Raw genomic sequence first — 18,631 nt, 5'->3', positions numbered from 1 at the left:
CTGCAGCTGAGCTGGTACCAAACGTAGAGGTTATCCTTTCCTTTGGACTATATCAGTAAAGCTGAGAGCGGGGGCCTGGTGTCTGGGCAGCCGAGGGTCTCCATAAAAATTGCCCAGGTTTGCGCCTGGAGAGGTACTCCAGCATCGCTTAACAGCATTGAACCAACATGGGAGGCAACAGACACTGGTTATAAGCTCTTGTTCGATTGGCGTAGAGAACGAGCACCAGGGTTTGCTTCCGACAGTGGGAGAGATCATCGCATCTCATTGGACAGTCACCACCCGCCTTAAGCTGGGCAGCCCCCAGGCAGTAGGGTACTGTCTCACCACAGTTCACTTGCCTTACTGGGTGCATGAGGCTTAAGGGTCCCAAACCTGACAAGTGACTGAAATGAGCACCAGACAAACCAACAAGAAAATTATTAAGAAAAGGAAATCATCAAAGTTTCAAGCTTGCTTGTTGGAATGTACGGATCATGTTGACTGATTTGACTGAAGATCTTCAGGACATCAGCGACACCCAAAAGACCGCTGTCATCAACGAGGAACTGAAGAGGCTTCAAGTTGACATCGCCACTTTGCAGGAGACACGACTCGCAGATTCGGGATCTCTAAAGGAAAAGGACTACACCTTTTTCTGGCAGGGCAAAGTCCAAGAAGAACCCAGGGAGCACGGTGTTGGCTTTGCCTTCTGCAAATGGTGGAACTAGTCATGGGAGGATCAGAAAGGCTCCTTCAGTTCAAACTTCAAACCTGTGCCTGTCCCGTCTACCTGATCAGTGCTTACACTCCAACCCTGAACGACACACCAGAAGCAAAGGACAAGTTCTATGACGAGCTCAGTGCCGCCATAGTGCAAATACCTGCTCATGACAAATAGTACCTTTTGGGTGACTTCAATGCAAGACTTGGAGCCAATCGGGACTCATGGCCCTCTTGCTTAGGTCACTTCGGTGTGGGAAAAATGAACGACAACGGACAGAGTCTCCTCGAACTTTGCATGTACCATAATCTGTGCATCACAAACACATTTTTCCGAACCAAGCTACAGCACAGAGTGTCATGGAGACTCCCACACTCAAAACCCTGGCACCAATTAGATTTGGTCATCACCAGATGCAACAACATCAAAAACGTCCTCCTGACACACAGCTACCATAGTGCCGACTGCAATACAGATCATTCGCTAGTCTGCTCCAAGCTCAAGCTGAGACCCAAGAAGCTGCAGCATTCTAAACCAACTAGAAGGCCCTGCACTGATGCCAGAAAGACAGCAAACTCAGAAAAAGCTGAAATGTTCAGAGAGACCCTTGAGGCGATTCTGTGCAGCAGCCCTGGGGGTGCTGATGCAACATCCAGATGGCAGCATCTGAGGGACACAATCTACAAAATGGCCTTGTCAGTGTTTGGAAGAAGAGCTGGAAACACAAACGACTGGTTGGAAGCTAACTCCGATTAGATGATTTCAGGCATCGAAAAGAAGTGTGCTGCACTTCTGGAGTATAAACGCTCACTGAGTCAGAGTACCCAGCAAGCACTCAGAGTAGCCAGAAAAATAGTACAGCAGACAACCTGGCGCTTTGCCAACAACTACTGGCTTAAGGTATGCAGCAGTATCCAGACCTGTGTGGACTCTGGTAATCTCAGGGGAATATACGAGGGCATAAAGAAGGCAATGGGACCCATCCAGAACAAGACAGCACCTCTGAAATCCAAATCTGGTGAAGTCATCACTGACAAAGCCAAACAGATGGAGCGATGGGTCAAGCACTACTCCAAACTGTACTCATGTGAGAACACTGTGGTTGATACAGCCCTCAACGCCATTGAGCTCCTGTCAGTCGTGGACGAGCTAGACCAGGAACCAACTGTGGTCGAGTTGAAGAAAGCTATTGACAGCACTGCTGTAGGAAAGGCCTCAGACCAGGATGGTATACCACCAGAGGTAATCAAATGTGCCTTGGACACACTCCTGGAACCCCTACATGAGCTGCTGTGCCTGTGCTGGAGAGAGGGTGAGGTTCCACAGGATATGCGGGACGCCAACGTTGTAACCTTGTATAAGAACAAAGGAGAGAGAAGTGACTGCAACAATTACCATGGAATCTCCCTCCTAAGTATCACTGGTAAATAGTTCGCTCGTGTCATCCTTGGCAGACTCCAGAAGCTCACTGAGAGGGTTTATCCTGAATCCCAGGGCGGATTCCGCACCAAGAGGTCTACCATTGACATGATCTTCTCCCTGAGGCAGCTGCAGGAGAAATGCAGGGAGCAGAGGAAGCCACTCTATGTCGCTTTCATCGACCTGACCAAGGCTTTCGACTCGGCCAGTAGGGATGGACTGTTTAAATTGCTCCACAAGATAGGCTGTCCACCACAGCTACTCAAGATGATCCAGTCTTTCCACGAAGACACGAGAGAAACCATCCAATATAATGGCACATCATCAGATGCGTTCAGCATCAGGAGTAGCGTCAAACAAGGATGCGTCCTTGCTCCGACATTGTTTGGGATCTTCTTTGCACTCCTCCTGAAGCATGCCTTTGGATCCTCAACAGAGGGCATCTTTTTGCACATAAGATCTGACGGGAAACTGTTTAATCTTGCAAGGCTGAAGGCTAAGTCTAAGGTGTGGGAAGTGCTCATTAGAGACATGTTGTTCGCAGATGACGCTGCTGTAGTGACACACACAGAAGGCCAGCTTCAAAAACTGCTGGATCAGTTCTCCAAAGCATGCAAGGACTTCGGGCTTACCATCAGCCTAGAGAAGACAAACGTACTTGGTCAGGACGTTGCTGAACCTCCATCAATCAGCACTGACAATTACACGCTAGAGGTTGTCCATGAGTTTACTTACCTATCGCTGGAGACTGAGCTAAACAGGAGGATTAGAAAAGCAGCCACAACTCTGTTCAGACTTAGCAAGAGAGTGTGGAATAACAACAAGCTGTACACTCACACCAAAATGCAAGTCTACAGAGCCTGCATCCTCAGCACCCTCCTCTACAGCAGTGAGTCTTGGACCTTGTATGCCAGCCAGGAAAAGAGGCTGAATGTCTTCCACTTGCACTGCTTCAGGTGCATTATTGAGATATCATGGAAGGACAGAGCGCCCAACAACGCCATCCTTGAGCAAGCTGGAATTCCAACCATGCATACCCTCCTCAGGCAGCAGCGGTTCCGCTGGCTTGGCCACATCCACAGGATGAATGATGGAAGGATCCCAAAAGACATCCTGCACAGCTAGCTAGCCTCTGGCAAAAAGACCTCCCGGACACCCCCAATTGTGCTACGAAGATGTCTGTAAGAGGGACCTCAAGGAGGTAGTCATCGACCCAGATAGTTGGGAAGAGCTGGCAGATGACCGCAGCAGCTGGAAGCAGGAACTACACAAGGGCCTTCAGAAGGGCAAAATGAAGATCAGACAGCTGGCAGAGGAGAAGTGAGCCCTTAGGAAGGACAGCAAGGACCTGTCAGAGACCCACTACATATGCAGCCGACGTAGCAAGGACTGTCACTCTTGTGTAGGCCTGCACAGTCACAGTCAATGCTGCAAATGACAATCTTAAATGGAGTTATGAAGGGTGCGATCCACAGTCTACGCAAACTGAAGGATGCCTTGGAACTTGGAACTGTTAACAGATTCACAGTTTCTCTCTCATTTACATGTTACTTGTTATTTCACATCCTTATTGGCCTGTTTAAAGAGTGATTTGGACAATGTTTTGCATAGGGATAAATGCCATAATGGCAAATTTTTACTTTTTTCAAGTTTAGTTTGTAGCAGGACAATTTTAATGATATCATCATAGTTTTCACCAATGTTTTGCTAACTATTCTGTTTCATGTAAGACCATGAATTCTGTATTTCCTTCATTGTAAGTCCAATTAAGCAGCACATCCATACTCTACAAAGTACTTTAAAAAGTACTTCTACTGAAGTTGTCCTGACATGTTTTGCTGAAGTGGGATAAATTTAAGCTAGTTCCGCTGAACTTTGAACTGTGAGAAATCTCACAGCTAATGTACTTGATGGCATTGGAAGTAAGCCTGAAAAGCTTTAGGTCATTTTTAAAGCCCCGTGTACACCAGATATAGAACTGGTTAGAAAATAGGTGTTTTCCCATGGAAAATTATGATAAAAATTGTTTTTTTTTTTAAACAATGTTCATGGAAAAGTTTCAGCTTTTGGTGAAAAATAAAAGCATAAATATGGTGGCCAAAAATCTGAAATATTTCACTATTCAACAGTTTGATAGTAAGACATTCATTGTTTTCAACAGAACAGAAATTTTCCATGGAAGCAGACACTGTTTGAAAAACAATATGTTTTTGTTGAAATCTTTCCTGTCAGAAAACAAAATTGACAGAAAATTTTCAGCCAGTCCTAATGAGGCCATACCAATACTAGTATTTTGATTTTTAAATTAATAGATCACAATACTTTACTTTCTATTATTCATCATGATGGCGATATCTGTAGATCTGATCCAAACTTCACTGAAGTCTGATCTTTTCCATTGACTTCTGTAGACTTTGGATTACATCCTCTGACACAGAGAGGTGACATACAGTTCTTAAAATAGAATATGCCAAAGTATTTGACTTTGCTTGCTGAAACTTAGCTAACAGCATCTGCCTGATGAAAATACACCATATATACTCATGCCCACGCACACACAGGATTAGACTATACTTTCTGATAGGCGTGTATACCATCCTGTCATGAATGTTACCCCAATCCAACTTGTTTTCATCTGAGATTTTTGTGAGAGTGCTTAAATTCTCCTTTGGGATTAAAAAGTACAATTTTCAGTTGTTAGAACTGTTCATATCATTTGAGTATTTACAAAGTGATATTACTGGTTTTGAATCTTCTCTAAAGGCTATGCTTTGAAGATGCATTTGAAAATGTTTCCTTGCTTGGCTGTGTCACACATAATGTGAATAGAAGACTGCTATTGACTAACTTCTTTCTGGGGCGTGTAGCATGGAGCTGCCAGAGAATGTGGTTGGAAATATAAAAGCCTCAAGAAAAAAACAAGGCCTTTTCCTTTTGTAATAAGAGTAGCTTGTGCTATTTTGAGGCCATCTATTTTCTTCCTCTCTTTGTTGTTCAAAGGCTTTTAAGCATAATAACAATATTTAAAAAGACTGTTCAAGAATTATAAGTGCACTTGCCTTTCTTTCTTCAGATGTTCACAATCCCCCACCCTTCAAAACAGACACTAAAAATCTGGTGTTTTAATCCCACAACCTCCACACAGACTGTATTGCACACATTCCTGTGGGACATGCCAACTCCAAGAGCCAATCTTAGGCTTGTGTTTTGTGTAAGTGTTTGAGTGTTTTGTGATTTGGAGTTTCTTACATTTCATGCCATTGTATTTACCAAACCACCTGATTTTATAAATGGATAAATTAGCATATCTTCACACATTCCAAAATAACTTGAAAACACAACAGAAATTGGGAGAGGGGGGTTGTGTGTGTAAAAAAACAGCATAGCCAGTGTGATGGGATGGTACAACATGAAGGTTTTTTGCTACTCATTTGGATGACTTTCTCATGATCCGATTTAGCATTTGGAACCAACATGGACATCCCACACTCACCCCAATAAATACTCCATGTGATTCCTTGTCACCATGTAGCCTTTGCACACTTCATATGTTATATGGTCCTCCAACAGCTATCAATACCTGCCCCTTCTGTGATCAGACCTGCAGCTCCAGAATTAGGCTGATAAGCCATTTACAAATGGGAGGGTGACACAAAGACATCCTACTTGTTGTCAAGTGACTGACAAGAGAGAAGAAGAAATTAGCTACTCCATGGGAGCCGAGATGCACAGAGACCATGGTCTTTAACCTACGCACCAATTCACCACCCAGAAGAGCTAACTGACTGCAAAGACTCACAGTTGGCCTTACATTTCCTGATTTACAAATAGTTCTACTAACAAGGGGGCTGGAATAATTTGTATAGTGGGGGTGCTAAGAGTAAGTGAACCAACCTTAAACCCTGTATACAATGGAATCAACTTCAAGCCAAGGGTGTTGCAGCACCCCCAGCATCCCTTGTTCCAGGATGTATGTCTACTAGAACAGGCTACATTGAGTTCTTCCTAATAGTCAAACAGAATTCAAGAGCATTTGTTATCCCGTTCCTTTAGAACTTTTACCTGAAAGTTGTCTGAGATGCATTTTTCTGTTTGTATCACAGGATCATCCATAAAGATGGCTTCACACATCAGGAATACATGGAGTTTCGATCCGTCATTTACAGTAACGTGTTGCAATCCATCCTGTCTATTGTGAAGGCAATGTCAAGATTAGGGATTGATTTTAAAAACCCAACCAGTGGAGTGAGTATGACATGTGTGCCTTTGAAATATACATACAAATATGAACTTTTGTATTAAAATAATGGATCCCTTTGGGATAGCAAGAAAACTCATCCTTTGTTTCACCATAGTGGACACATTTATTCTGCTTGAATTTTGTTCATGACACAATGCCCTTAGTCATCTGAACTGTAGCATTTAACAATTAATTGAATATTTCTGAAGGCTGAAACATGAAATTCGAGATCTAAACTTTTGAGAAAAATCATAAAGTCATGGGCATTCATGAGTCTTAATGAAGAAAGCTCACGACATACTAAATTCATAAGTCTCTAAGATGTTACATGACTGCTTGTTATCTGTGAAGCTACCAATTAATATGGCTCCTCTACTGAGACCTTTGAGCAAAATGTTATTCAATGTGTACAAACATTGACCAGAATCCAAACCAGTAATTCACCTCCTCATCATTAATAAGAGAGAAAATCCCTTTGGCCATTTCTGCAAATTTTTGGGAAGAAGGGGCCTCCAGAAGAAGGATTTCCTTCCGGAAGTCACCCCCCACCCAGGGGCCGCACTTCTAAACAGCGTTTTGGAGTCCAGAAGAATGGTCTTTGGAGTCCAAATCATGTGATCTTATGCTAACAAGGTGCAGGGAATTTGTATCTATGCCTCATTAGCATATTTTGGGCCGTGTAGAAACGGCCTTTGTGTTTAACAGGTGCTTTTCCACCGCTGTGAGGAAATGAAAAGAGTGGTTCCATTTTATGGACAAATCCGGGGACTGAAAGGTTGCTGGCCCCTGCTAGGAGCAGTGCCAAGTTACATGTCCTCTTGTGTTTCTCAGAGTTGCCCCATAGTGCAGAACCAGCACACCTACCACTGCATTTGTAAGGGGTGTGGTTTGTCATTCCCTGTGTGGTTGCTTAATTCTGCCGCTAGTGCACAGAGGAGGGTATGACCAGAGTTCCATCTCCCTCTTCTCTCTCTGACCTCATTAGGGTGACTCAAGGTACAAGCGCTGCTGGTACTTTCCAATCCCTGAATATAGATCAAAGACTACCGCTGTGCCTTGCAAAGGTTGGAGTGTATACAGCGTAAAGGGTCAGGGTCAACCATTGCCTCCTCTCCCTGCCACCAACATACACTTTCTGCCCTTGCACAGGGGTCAGATACGTTGAAGTCCTATTATTTATGAATGTGCCATATGCAACGTGAAAATGTGAGGTCCCTTATTTAGAGACACAGACATGCAAGTAATTCCCATTCCCCTCATACAAGACTGTCTACTGTCATAGAGCTCTCATGCAGAGCTCTCATTACTATCACCAGGAGCATCAGGGACAGACATAAAATAAGAGCATACACCTTCCTATTTCATGCTATGATCAGTCAGTTGCCTATAATTCTCACCTTTGTTTCCTACAATTCATATACGTTGCTCTGGAATCATCATTTAGTAGGATCATATTGAGTCTACAAAGGTGAAGAAGCCCCAGCAAGTACTGACTATCATCTCCTCATTGTTAAGAGGGCAGTTACCTCCTGATTTTACTGCAAGGCTGTGTCTCTTATGACGTATAAGGCAAAATGCATCTGTGAAAATTCAGCACTTGCTAACTGCGAAATGCAAAAAAAAATGGCCCACATGCTGCTCACATGGGTGATGTAGAATCATCGTGCACAACTATAAGTACAATTATACAAGAAGCCACAGATACTGTTTCAAAACAGGAATGCTACAAGTGATTCCCTTGGCTATCTGAAGAAATATTTCAAATTCTGCAAAAGAAATCTGAGGGCATATGGAGAGATGAGACTACTGATCAAGGTATGTGATGACATATTTTTTGATTAAGAATAAAAATGGGTCGTGAAACTTATTTTGACACCATGACTAAAGCAACAGCCAATAGAACAAGATCTAATAAACTATTACCCACATTCAAAGCTACTTGATCACTTTTACCAAAGCTGGACTTTGCCTGGGGTTTAGGCTGAGATACACGCCTCATGGGTAAAACATGGAGACAAGACGAAGTCCTGCAAAGATGGAAGGAATATTGTGAGACTGCCCTGAATCAACTGTATGCAGTCGCTGACCCCAAAACCTGCATACATCTACATACATTGGAAGAGGTTCACAGCAATGAAGAAACGGCAAAGTGGGTATGCTGCTGGACCCGACACACAACAGCTAAATTTCTCAGGTGCATGGTCCACAAACAAAGAACTGCTGTCTAGGCTTGGACTACTGGATATGTTCAAGGTGTGCCATTTCGGGAGGGCACAGTGGGGCAGCAGCTGTGCATACTGCAATACTCCTTACTCTTCTTCCCACTCCTCTGACTGTCAGGGAGTGAGGGAGTATACAGACTGTGTGAGTTACTCTTCTGCCCCCTCCCTTAACCAACCAGGAATGAGAGCCATGCATGTAAACTGTGCACTTTCCCCTCACTCCCTGATAGTCAGGGGAACAGGAAGAAGAGCAAGCAGCAACCCGGTAGGCCTGGCTGTTGCCAGCCCCCAACTCTCCACACACCTTCATGAAATGGCACCTTTGGTGGGTTCCAGTGGAAGAAAGGGGCTCACCATCCCATTTTATGAGGCAAAAGGTCTATGTCCTGAATGCAGTAGCTATAGGCAATAACCCTGCTTTCTGTTCCCAGAAAAGTTTTTTATGTGTCCTACTCACCCATCTCCACCCTTTTCTTGTGCAAAGCTGTCACCCTGAGAAATTAAGCTTCACTATGGGTGATCTACAATGGACTCCAAACTTGATTTTCATCTTTATTTGAGATCTATCATGAATTCAATTGTCTCTTGACAGCAGTATAGGTAGACCCAAAGGCAGTCTTTGATTCTGTCAACGAGGCATTGGACCTTCCTGATATCCTCTTGAGGTTAACTAACAATCTGAATAAAGGCCAGGAACACAGACATATTGGAGAACTGATCAGTCAATAGATTTTTACATTAGACACAGGATGAAGCAGGGATGTGTGCTGGTCGCAGCCCTGTTCATTCATGCAATGGATTGTTTCCTTGAACAAAGCTCTGCAAAAAGGTGACTAACTGTTAATTCAACTTCTTTTACCAACCTGGATTAAGTGGATGATGTTGTCCTCTTTGGCCAGGATACAAATTACTTTTGAAAAAGCACTAGAGAGCTTTCACACATGCAGCTGCCCTTGGTCTAAGAGTTTCTTGAGCAGAACCAAAAATTCAGATTGTTGACAAAAAATTTCTGATACAAGACATCTGTGCTTCCTGACCAACCCAGGATGTAATACATTTTTGTCTGACCAGTAAATTATCATCAAATGGATACGGACAGATACCCTAAGGAGAATCGGTTTAGCATCCTCTACCAAGAATGGTCTTCATAAGGTCTGGAGCCAAAAGAAGGAAATATATGCAAATGTTAAGATTTAGCAAAACTATGTACTTCTGATAATGGATCTGAAACATGGACACTGCTTAAATAAGCCATCAGGAAGCTGGACACCTTTCACAGGCAATGTCAGTCATGATTACTGGGGATATGATTGTTTGGTTTTACCAGTAATAGCGATGTATTCTTGAGAACTGGCCTTGAGAGGATTGATGTCCTCATAGGTCACTCCTGGCTGGCACCCTTTGGTCATATAGCCCATCTTGGACATAAAGTCACTGCACATTGAGCCCTAGAGGTTGGTTTTGACGTCAGGAGGAGGCATTGCTGAGCTATAGATCTGCAGCAGCCAGATGGTCATCTATATTTACCTTAATTATACCAGATCATTACTAACTCTGTGGTGCTTTTAGACACCAAATACAGCTGCATAATGTGGCCATGAACATTTGGCATCATGGATGTTTGCTGTTGAAGTATAATGTTGTGGTTGTATAATTCACATCCTGATGTGTATTTCTCAAAGGCTTAAACATAGCCAGAATTTCAATTGGCCTGTTTTGTTTTTGCATGAACTGCTCATTGAACTGCTCTTCTATTTACTATAGATATTCCCCAGAGATTTGTTTTAAACTGAATTAAAGCCACTTAAGTGAAATTAACTTCTTATTCCAGAAGGCAGCATTTTATGATAACAGCATATGGCATGTTGGCCCAAAAAATTATAAACAAATACTTAGCAGTTTGAAGAAAATGAAGAAGGATGAAATGTAGAAAAATATAAATACTGCTGGTTTATATATTATAACACAAGTCTGCTCCAGCTCTCATCGACATTAATAGCAAAATAGTTCTTTAGAAACAGGACAGGGCCTGCACATATGATGTTTTATTCATAACTATAGATGTGTGAAATGTGTCTGGTGAAACCCAAAACCATTTGAGTTTCATTGTGAATTTGAAATGTGTACCATAATTGTTCCAAAGTTCATCAATAGATGTCCCTTCCTGGTGAACCTGGACTAAATTATGCTTTCCATTGCTTCATACATAGTTTATGGGTATGAAACAACTTCCATATGAGGAGAAATTAAAAAGACTGGGACTCTTCATCTTGGAAAAGAGAAGAGGAAAGGGGGATGTGATAGAGATCTATAAAATCATGATGGATGTGGAGAAAGTAAATAAGGAAGTGTTATTTACTCTTCATAACACAAGAAGTAGGAGTTAGCAAATAAAATTAATAGGCAACAAGTTTAAATAAAGAAAAAGAAGTGTTTCTACACACATTGCATAATCTCTGGAACTCTTTGCCAGAGGAGATAGGCCTATCAGTGGCTACTAACTCTGAAAACAACAAGAAGTCCTGTGGCAGCTTATAGACTAACAGATAAAATAAGGTGCCACAGAACTTCTTGTTGTTTCTGAAGATAGAGACTAACACGGCTACCTCTCTGATACTAGCTCTGAAGTGTCCATAGCCACTGGTTGCCAGAAGCTGGGAATGGGTGACAAGGGATGGATCACATGATTCCCTGTTCTGTTCATTCCCTGTCTAGCACTTGGTACTGGCTACTGTTGGAAGACAGCAAACTAGGCAAGATGGACCATTGGTCAGTACCGATATAGCATTCTTATATTCTTATGTTCAGTTTTGAGACTAGGCAGTATTCATTGATTTAAAAAGGGCTTTACTTTTAGTTGCAAGTTTGGGTCAAACCCAAACCCATGAAGACTGAAGCAAAAGAAAATGTTTCCACAAAACTGTGTGGATGAAACTACTGAGTCTCAGATATCCTTGTGGCTAATCCAATTTTTTAATATAACCTTCATTAAAGTAGTTATTCATCTGAGATAGGAATAAAAGAGCTTATATTTCAGATCAGACCAAACTTTTACTCATCTAGAGCAGCATGTTCTCTCATTCTATCTTTTGTCATTGAATTTTGTGGGGTATGTGACACCCAAGTCTGTCAAATTTTGTGAAAAATAATTGATTCCAGTATTTGTATTTTACTGATGCTAGGTGTGCTAGAAAGAGAAATAGACATATAATATATGGTCCTCAGAACCCAGTCTGCTCCCATGAGTCTTGCTCAGAATTGGTTGAATTTTTACTTGTTTTCTGTGAATGACCCTTTCTACCACAAAACTTGGAAGAAGTGGTTTTGTTATTAGTGATGGGGCTATTGTATACAGATATGGTAAGCCCTAATTCTCCAACCGTTATTCTCAGTGAGCAGCATTGACTCAAGTCATGGAGAGCAGGAGTCATTACGACACAGTCCTTGCCTTCAGTGACCTCATTTAGAAAAAGAGGAACTACAGGGTTGTGCTCCTGTCTCTTAGCTTTTACAGGTTGCTATGGCTATAAATTAAAATATGGGAAAGTTGTTTTGATTTAGAGCAGATAAAAAGAGAGAATATTTATTAAATGTTTCAAATGAATCCTTTTTATTCTTGAAAATTTTCAAAATCTCAACTCCTTAACCAGCTCAAGTTATTTTTTAGTTGTTATTTTATTGTCGTGCTTCACATATTACAGTTACCAATTTACCTCTCTTCAGTCAGCTTCACTTACTCTCTGATATCTGTTTGGAAGCCTGAAAGAGACCGAGGAGAAATAACAAAATAAAACTATTTTCAAAAATTAAAACAAGAAAAGGCAATTTGTTCTAATGGTAAGAACACAAGGACATATTGATGTTATTATATCAACGGCTTGCTGTATGTTACTTTGAGCAAAACCTGAGTAATTTTTTTTAGATACTTTAAACATATCCTTAGAAAATATGTTTAATCTCACTAACTAAAATATGTTTAAATCTCACTAATACCTTAAATCAGAAGATGTGACTCTAGCATTACATAAAAAAACTTTCTTGTAATGTGGATCTGTTGTGAATAGTTCTATTAGGATGAAATTGACCTGCAGTATAGAAAACCAGAGGAAGTCTCTTACACATGAAAGTCCTACTTTGGATTTACACCAGAAGGTGATGTGATAGGCTGAAAGGCCATAGAGGCGCTGCATGTGTATGTGCCACTCCTTCCTCCAACAATCTCCACGCCCCTGACCCTCAACAAGAATGGGAAATTCCTAAGATGCTGTGATTCATAGTAAAATAAATATGTTAAATATGTTTCAGAAAGAGATTAAGGACCACAACGTATTTTAATTGTACTTACTTAAATTTCTCTTTAGGAATATGAAAGACAACTGTACACCATGGCAAGTTCCATAGAGGATGGCATCATGACTCCTGAATTAGCGGAAATCATAAAGCAGCTCTGGAAAGACCCAGGGACTCAAGCCTGCTTTGAAAGGGCAGCAGAATATCAGCTCAATGACTCAGCAATTTAGTAAGTGACAAGAATTATAGATTCAGAGCATTTAGCTGTTACAGTGATATTCTCTCAAGAAAGACCTAAATTCAGCAGTTCTGACAGCTGCCAGGTCCCAGGGCAAGGTGGGTGGGGGGCATAGCTCTGCACCCACGAAGGGGTGGGGCCAAGAGTGAAAGAGGCAGGGCCAATGGCAGTCATCCTTCAGCATCACCTGGTCCACAGCGCTGGCCCTTCCTCCCACCCACTTCCTTACCATCACAGGTCTTTATGGGAGCTTTTAAAAGGTAGTTTCCTCTCAGCATTCATTTATTGTTTCTGTCAAGGAAATATAGAAAACATAGGCTGAATGTCATGAGAAAGGTAGGAGATCTACCAAATGTGGTCTGTGGAAATAAAGGCACCATAATTAAAAAAAAAATGTGGTTTTGGTCTGCCTGTGGTACGCTAGCCATATTTAAATCACAGAAAACAACAATAAAAAGATGTTTCATTCTTTGAAAGTCTGTATGGTAACATAAATAGCTGAAATATTCTTACTTGTTTTTTACTGATTTAGTACTACGCTCATTCTGATTAAAAAAAATAATAAGGCACAATGCAATATCAAATCCCATGGTAAATTAATTAAGAAGTGGCTAACTGGCAGACTTCAAAGTAGTTACCAATTGGAAATCATCATTCTTATAACGGGGTTTCCACAGGGTTGGTACTAGGCTATTATATTCATAGGATTCAGTCAGAGAAATTGTATAGAACAACACTCTTTCTGGAAGTTGCAATATGACTCTGATTTATTTGTTAGTATCCAGAACATTAAACTTAACCAAAAACTGTGAAAAAACAGAGATGCACAATTCATCTCACCTTGCTCTAAGCCAGGGGCAAGCAAATTTTCTATGATGAGCCCCTCTTAAGAAATTGCAGGCCCCCTGGCCTCAAGGGGGCCCAAGCCCCACTTTGTTCACCCCTGCTTTGGGCTGGCTGTTTGTGATTCTCTCTCTGAGACATCCCCTTTTCCACTCAACGCCCCTGCAATATTCAAGTGCTAGCCTAGTACAAATTTTATTTTCCACACAACATCTAATCCAGGGATTGGACCCCAGTGTGCTGTTGTCATACAAATCATACATAACAAAAGCCGCTTCCTTGGCTGGTGTAAATCAGTATAGCTTCACTGACTTCCATGAAGACTCTCCAGTTTACACTTGCTGAGGCTCTGGCCCCAACAATTTCAGTGACTCATCTTTGTACCTTTTTGTTAGGTGAGTCCAATAAATTTGGTCACTTTCCTCTTCCTGGTTTGTTTGTTTGTTTGTTTTTTTGTTAAACTTTTCAAACTCTGGAAACTGTCTCTATTTTTAGGGTTTCATAATTTAGAAACAATTTGTCCAAATCAGTTCAAATTTGGCTGAAAAATTTTGCCTTGTAGTCAAACACAATTTATCTAGATATAATATCAGTGTAAGGTGCAAAATTAGGGTTATAATAGAAATCCAGTTGCAGCCATAACCAGGGAATGACTAGTATGAGCAGTTAATGCTTCCTGTATGTTCAGGCACTTGGACAACTTTTTGAATTTAAGAAGACCCAAGATGCATGTATACTGACCAGCATATACACGTGTGCATAACTAGTTCTATGTGTTCAGAAGATTGCCAGTGCTCCTGACTCACATGGAACCTACAACTGACTACTGGCTGGAGTAACTGGTAGCCCAGGTGCTCAGAAAAAGAGAATTTAGACCTAATAAACAAGAATTAGATGAAAATTTTAAAATAATAGGTTGGTCATTGTCTGTTAGACATACACGACAGTCTGACATTGAAACAATGAGAGGAGCTGAATTACTTCTTCCTTCTACTGTACTGTTTATTCAGTTCACAGTATGACTATCCCATTTTAAAGCATATATATTCATAGACAAGAAATGAAAAATCCCAGCAAATGCATTTCTAAAATTTGCAGGTGTGTTGACTATTGCCAGATTAGAATGGAAGCTGTGGGGTGTTCCTCTGTATTACTCCCAGTACCTCAACTGTACACATCCCACTCTTGGCAGACCTTGGCTACGTCTACATGTGAAGCCAACATCGAAATAGCTTATTTCGATGTTGCGACATCGAAATAGGCTATTTCGATGAATAACGTCTACACGTCCTCCAGGGCCGGCAACGTCGATGTTCAACTTCGACGTTGCTCAGCCCAACATCGAAATAGGCGCAGCGAGGGAACGTCTACATGTCAAAGTAGCACACATCGAAATAGGGATGCCAGGCACAGCTGCAGACAGGGTCAACGGGCAGACTAGCGCTTCCGGGGCAACAGCTAGCCGCTCCCTTAAAGGGCCCCTCCCACATACACTCAGCCTGCACAGCACGCGGTCTGAGGAGCCATAGACACACAGACCCCGGGCGCCGCAGTCATGGACCCCCAGCTGCAGCAGCAGCAGCAGCAGCAGCAGCAGCTAGAGGTCCACCCAGCCCTCCCGGCAGGAGCAGGGCTTGCCCTGGCCCATGCCATGTGGGAGGCAGCTGAGTACCTTCTTGCCCCAGGGGAGGAGATGCCCCCAGGGCAGCAGGGCTCAACCCCTACCCCTGCAGCACCCCGCTCCACCCCCCGCCTCACACGCCGGCGGCTGTGGAGCTACCCCACCAGCACCGACTGGTGGGAGCGGCTGATGCTTGGGGAGTGGGACGACGACCACTGGCTCAGGAACTTCAGGATGACCCGGCAGACATTCCTGGAGCTGTGCCAGTGGCTCACCCCTGCACTCAGGCACCGGGACACTGCCATGCGGCGTGCCCTCCCTGTGGAGAAATGGGTCGGCATCGCTGTCTGGAAGCTGGCCACTCCGGACAGCTACCGATCCGTGGGGCAGCAGTTTGGTGTCGGCAAGGCCACCATCGGGGCTGTCTTCATGGAGGTAAGAGAACCCACAGGGGGAGGCCAGGGCAGGGCAGGGCAGGGCCACGCACACCCTGCTCACACCTCATTGGGGCTGTCCCATGTGCTTTCTCTGCAGGTCGTGCGCGCCATCAACACCATGCTCCTGCACAGGCTCGTGAGGCTGGGGGACCCACATGCCACTGTCGCCGCCTTTGCCACCCTGGGCTTCCCCAGCTGCTTCGGGGCTCTGGATGGGACTCACATCCCCATCCGCGCCCCGCATCACAGTGGAGGACGATACCTCAATCGGAAGGGCTACCATTCTGTCGTCCTCCAGGCCTTGGTGGACAGCCGGGGACGTTTCCAGGACATTTACGTGGGCTGGCCTGGCAGCACCCACGACGCCCGGGTTTTTCGGAACTTGGGCCTGTGCCGCCGGCTGGAGGCGGGGACCTACATCCCCCAGCGGGAGATCCCTCTGGGGGACACCACCATGCCCTTCTGCGTCATCGCAGATGCGGCCTACCCCCTCCGGCCGTGGCTCATGCACCCCTACACGGGCCATCTCTCTGCTAGCCAGGAGCGCTTCAACAAGCGCCTGAACCGTGCGCGCCAGGTGGTGGAGCGCTCATTTGGCCGTCTCAAGGGACGCTGGCGATGTCTCCTGACCCGCCTGGATGCGGGCCCCAACAACATCCCCCAGATTGTGGGTGCCTGCTGCGCCCTGCACAACCTTGTGGAGAGCAAGGGGGAGACCTTTCTGCAGGGCTGGGCCGCAGAGGCCGGCAGGGCACACATGCAGCCACCTGCTGCCCCCAGTCGGCAGGTGGACCCAGAGGGGACCCGGGTCCGGGAGGCCCTGCGGGCCCACTTCGACCAACAGGCCGCGGGGTGAACTCTGCCCAGGCCCCCTACTGCCCGCCCCTTCCTCCCCCACACTCCTGCCCCAACGCCCACACCATGGAGCACCCCACCGCCCCCTCCCCACTTGTCCTGGACAAATGACAGCACGAACTTGTGGGTGAACGTAAACTTTTTTTCGTCTTTACGAAACTTTTTTTTTTTTTGTAAATAAATAAATATGTGAAACACAAACCAAAAAGGAGGGACAAACGTTCAACCAAAGCAAGATGTGCACAAATAAAACAATACAACAACAAAGCAAAGAAGTGTGCGCCATCAACAAAAAAGAAAAGCAGGGAGAACGGGGAGAACTATTTACATGGGGGGGACAGGGCAAACGGGAGCACCAAAAACAAACAGTCAAACTATATACAACAAGGGGGGGGCCACGTCCCGGGCCCCTCGCCCCTAGAGCCCAGCACTGGGCGTGCCCGGCCAGGAGCCCCGCCGTGCCTGCAGTCTGGTCCACGGCTGGGTGGGAGCGGGCTGCAAAGGAAGGTATCGGCGCCAGCAAGTCTCAGGTGGCTCCAGGGGTCCCTCGGCACTATGGCCTTCGCGGGTGGGTGGTGGGGCGACGGCGGACAGCCCGGCGACGGCTGGAGCAGCTGGTGGTGGGGCTGCACAAGCGGGCAGGGCAGGCGATGGCTCGGCCGGCGCGGCATGGGGGGGGCCAGGTAATCAACCAGCCGGTTAAATGTCTGCATATAGGCCCCCCATGCCTCCTGGCGCCAGGCCAGCGCCTGCTCCTGCAGCTGGAGGTGCTGCTCCGAGACCTCCAGCTGCCGGCAGAAGATGGCCAGCAGCTGGGGGTCCATCGCCGCCGCCGGTAGTAGGCGCGGGGTCCGCCGTCTTGCCCTCCGCGGGGCCGGTTGTTCCTCGGCCGAGGGGCTGCCCTGGAGCGAGGGTCCCGGAGGGCTGTCCGGGACAACTGAGGCCTCGCCGGCGCTCTCTTCCAGTCCTTCGGATGGTGCAGGTGCAGGTGCAGGACACAGGAGAGGAGGGGGGAAAGAAGAATGGAGACAGGCGTTAGTGTGGGCCCCGAGCCGTGGCCTTTGTCCCCCCCGCCCTGTGCTGCAGGTTCCCCATCCCCGTCCCCGGGAGATGCTGCTGTGATGGATGGGGTTCAGGGGTCCCCCTGCCCTGCACCCCGTCCCCTGGTGGGAGCGACTCTCACTTCACCCCGCAGGGTCTGAGAGCAGGAGAGCTTTCTTAGGCCACAGATGGCCAGTTTCTGGCAGGAGTGACAGCACCAGCTGTCGGAAGAGACAGTCCTTCCAACCCGTCGTGGGAAGAAGACCCCAAGGGGGGCCCCTCCGGGATGTAGCTTTCCCCCTCCTCTGGCTGGCTGCCTACCAGCTCTCCCTTCCCCTAGCCTCTACCTGTGGCCCCCGCCCTCGCCCCCCAATTCCAAGCCAGCTCGGCTCCTCCCTCCTGTTTGTTCAGGGCAGAGGTGTCACCTGCCAGCTGTAGCGCCAGGATCCTCCTTTGGCCCTGGGAGCTCTTCGGCTCTTGTGGCTCATATGTAGCCTGAGTCTCCCTTTGGCACTCCCCCCACTCCATCACATGCTGCTGCTGCGGGGTGTCCCACCCCCTCCGCCCAGGGGCCCCTCGAGGTTCCGCTCCCCCCTGGCCCGGGCATGGGGCATGGCACTGTCATGCAGGGTGGGTGGGGTAGGGGCTGATGGCTGCAGTGCTGTGAGGGCCATGGCCCTGGTGTCCTTGGGGCCATGGCCATGTGAGCGTGTGGGGGGCCC

At 45.7% G+C, this 18,631-nt stretch overlaps 1 protein-coding gene across 1 annotated transcript in view; it reads left to right on the top strand.

Moving 5' to 3' along the window:
• Positions 1–18,631, top strand: part of GNAT3 (G protein subunit alpha transducin 3) — a 101,788-nt gene that overhangs the window by 68,804 nt on the left and 14,353 nt on the right. Inside the window, exons 3-4 of the mRNA XM_075017381.1 lie at positions 6,226–6,367; positions 12,946–13,103. Coding sequence (XP_074873482.1) covers positions 6,226–6,367; positions 12,946–13,103 — 300 coding nt within the window. The remainder of the gene's footprint in view (positions 1–6,225; positions 6,368–12,945; positions 13,104–18,631) is intronic.

Source organism: Carettochelys insculpta, chromosome 1 (assembly GCF_033958435.1).
Source record: "Carettochelys insculpta isolate YL-2023 chromosome 1, ASM3395843v1, whole genome shotgun sequence".
NCBI classification, from domain to species: Eukaryota; Metazoa; Chordata; order Testudines; family Carettochelyidae; genus Carettochelys; species Carettochelys insculpta.
This window is presented reverse-complemented; position numbering and strand designations above follow the sequence as displayed.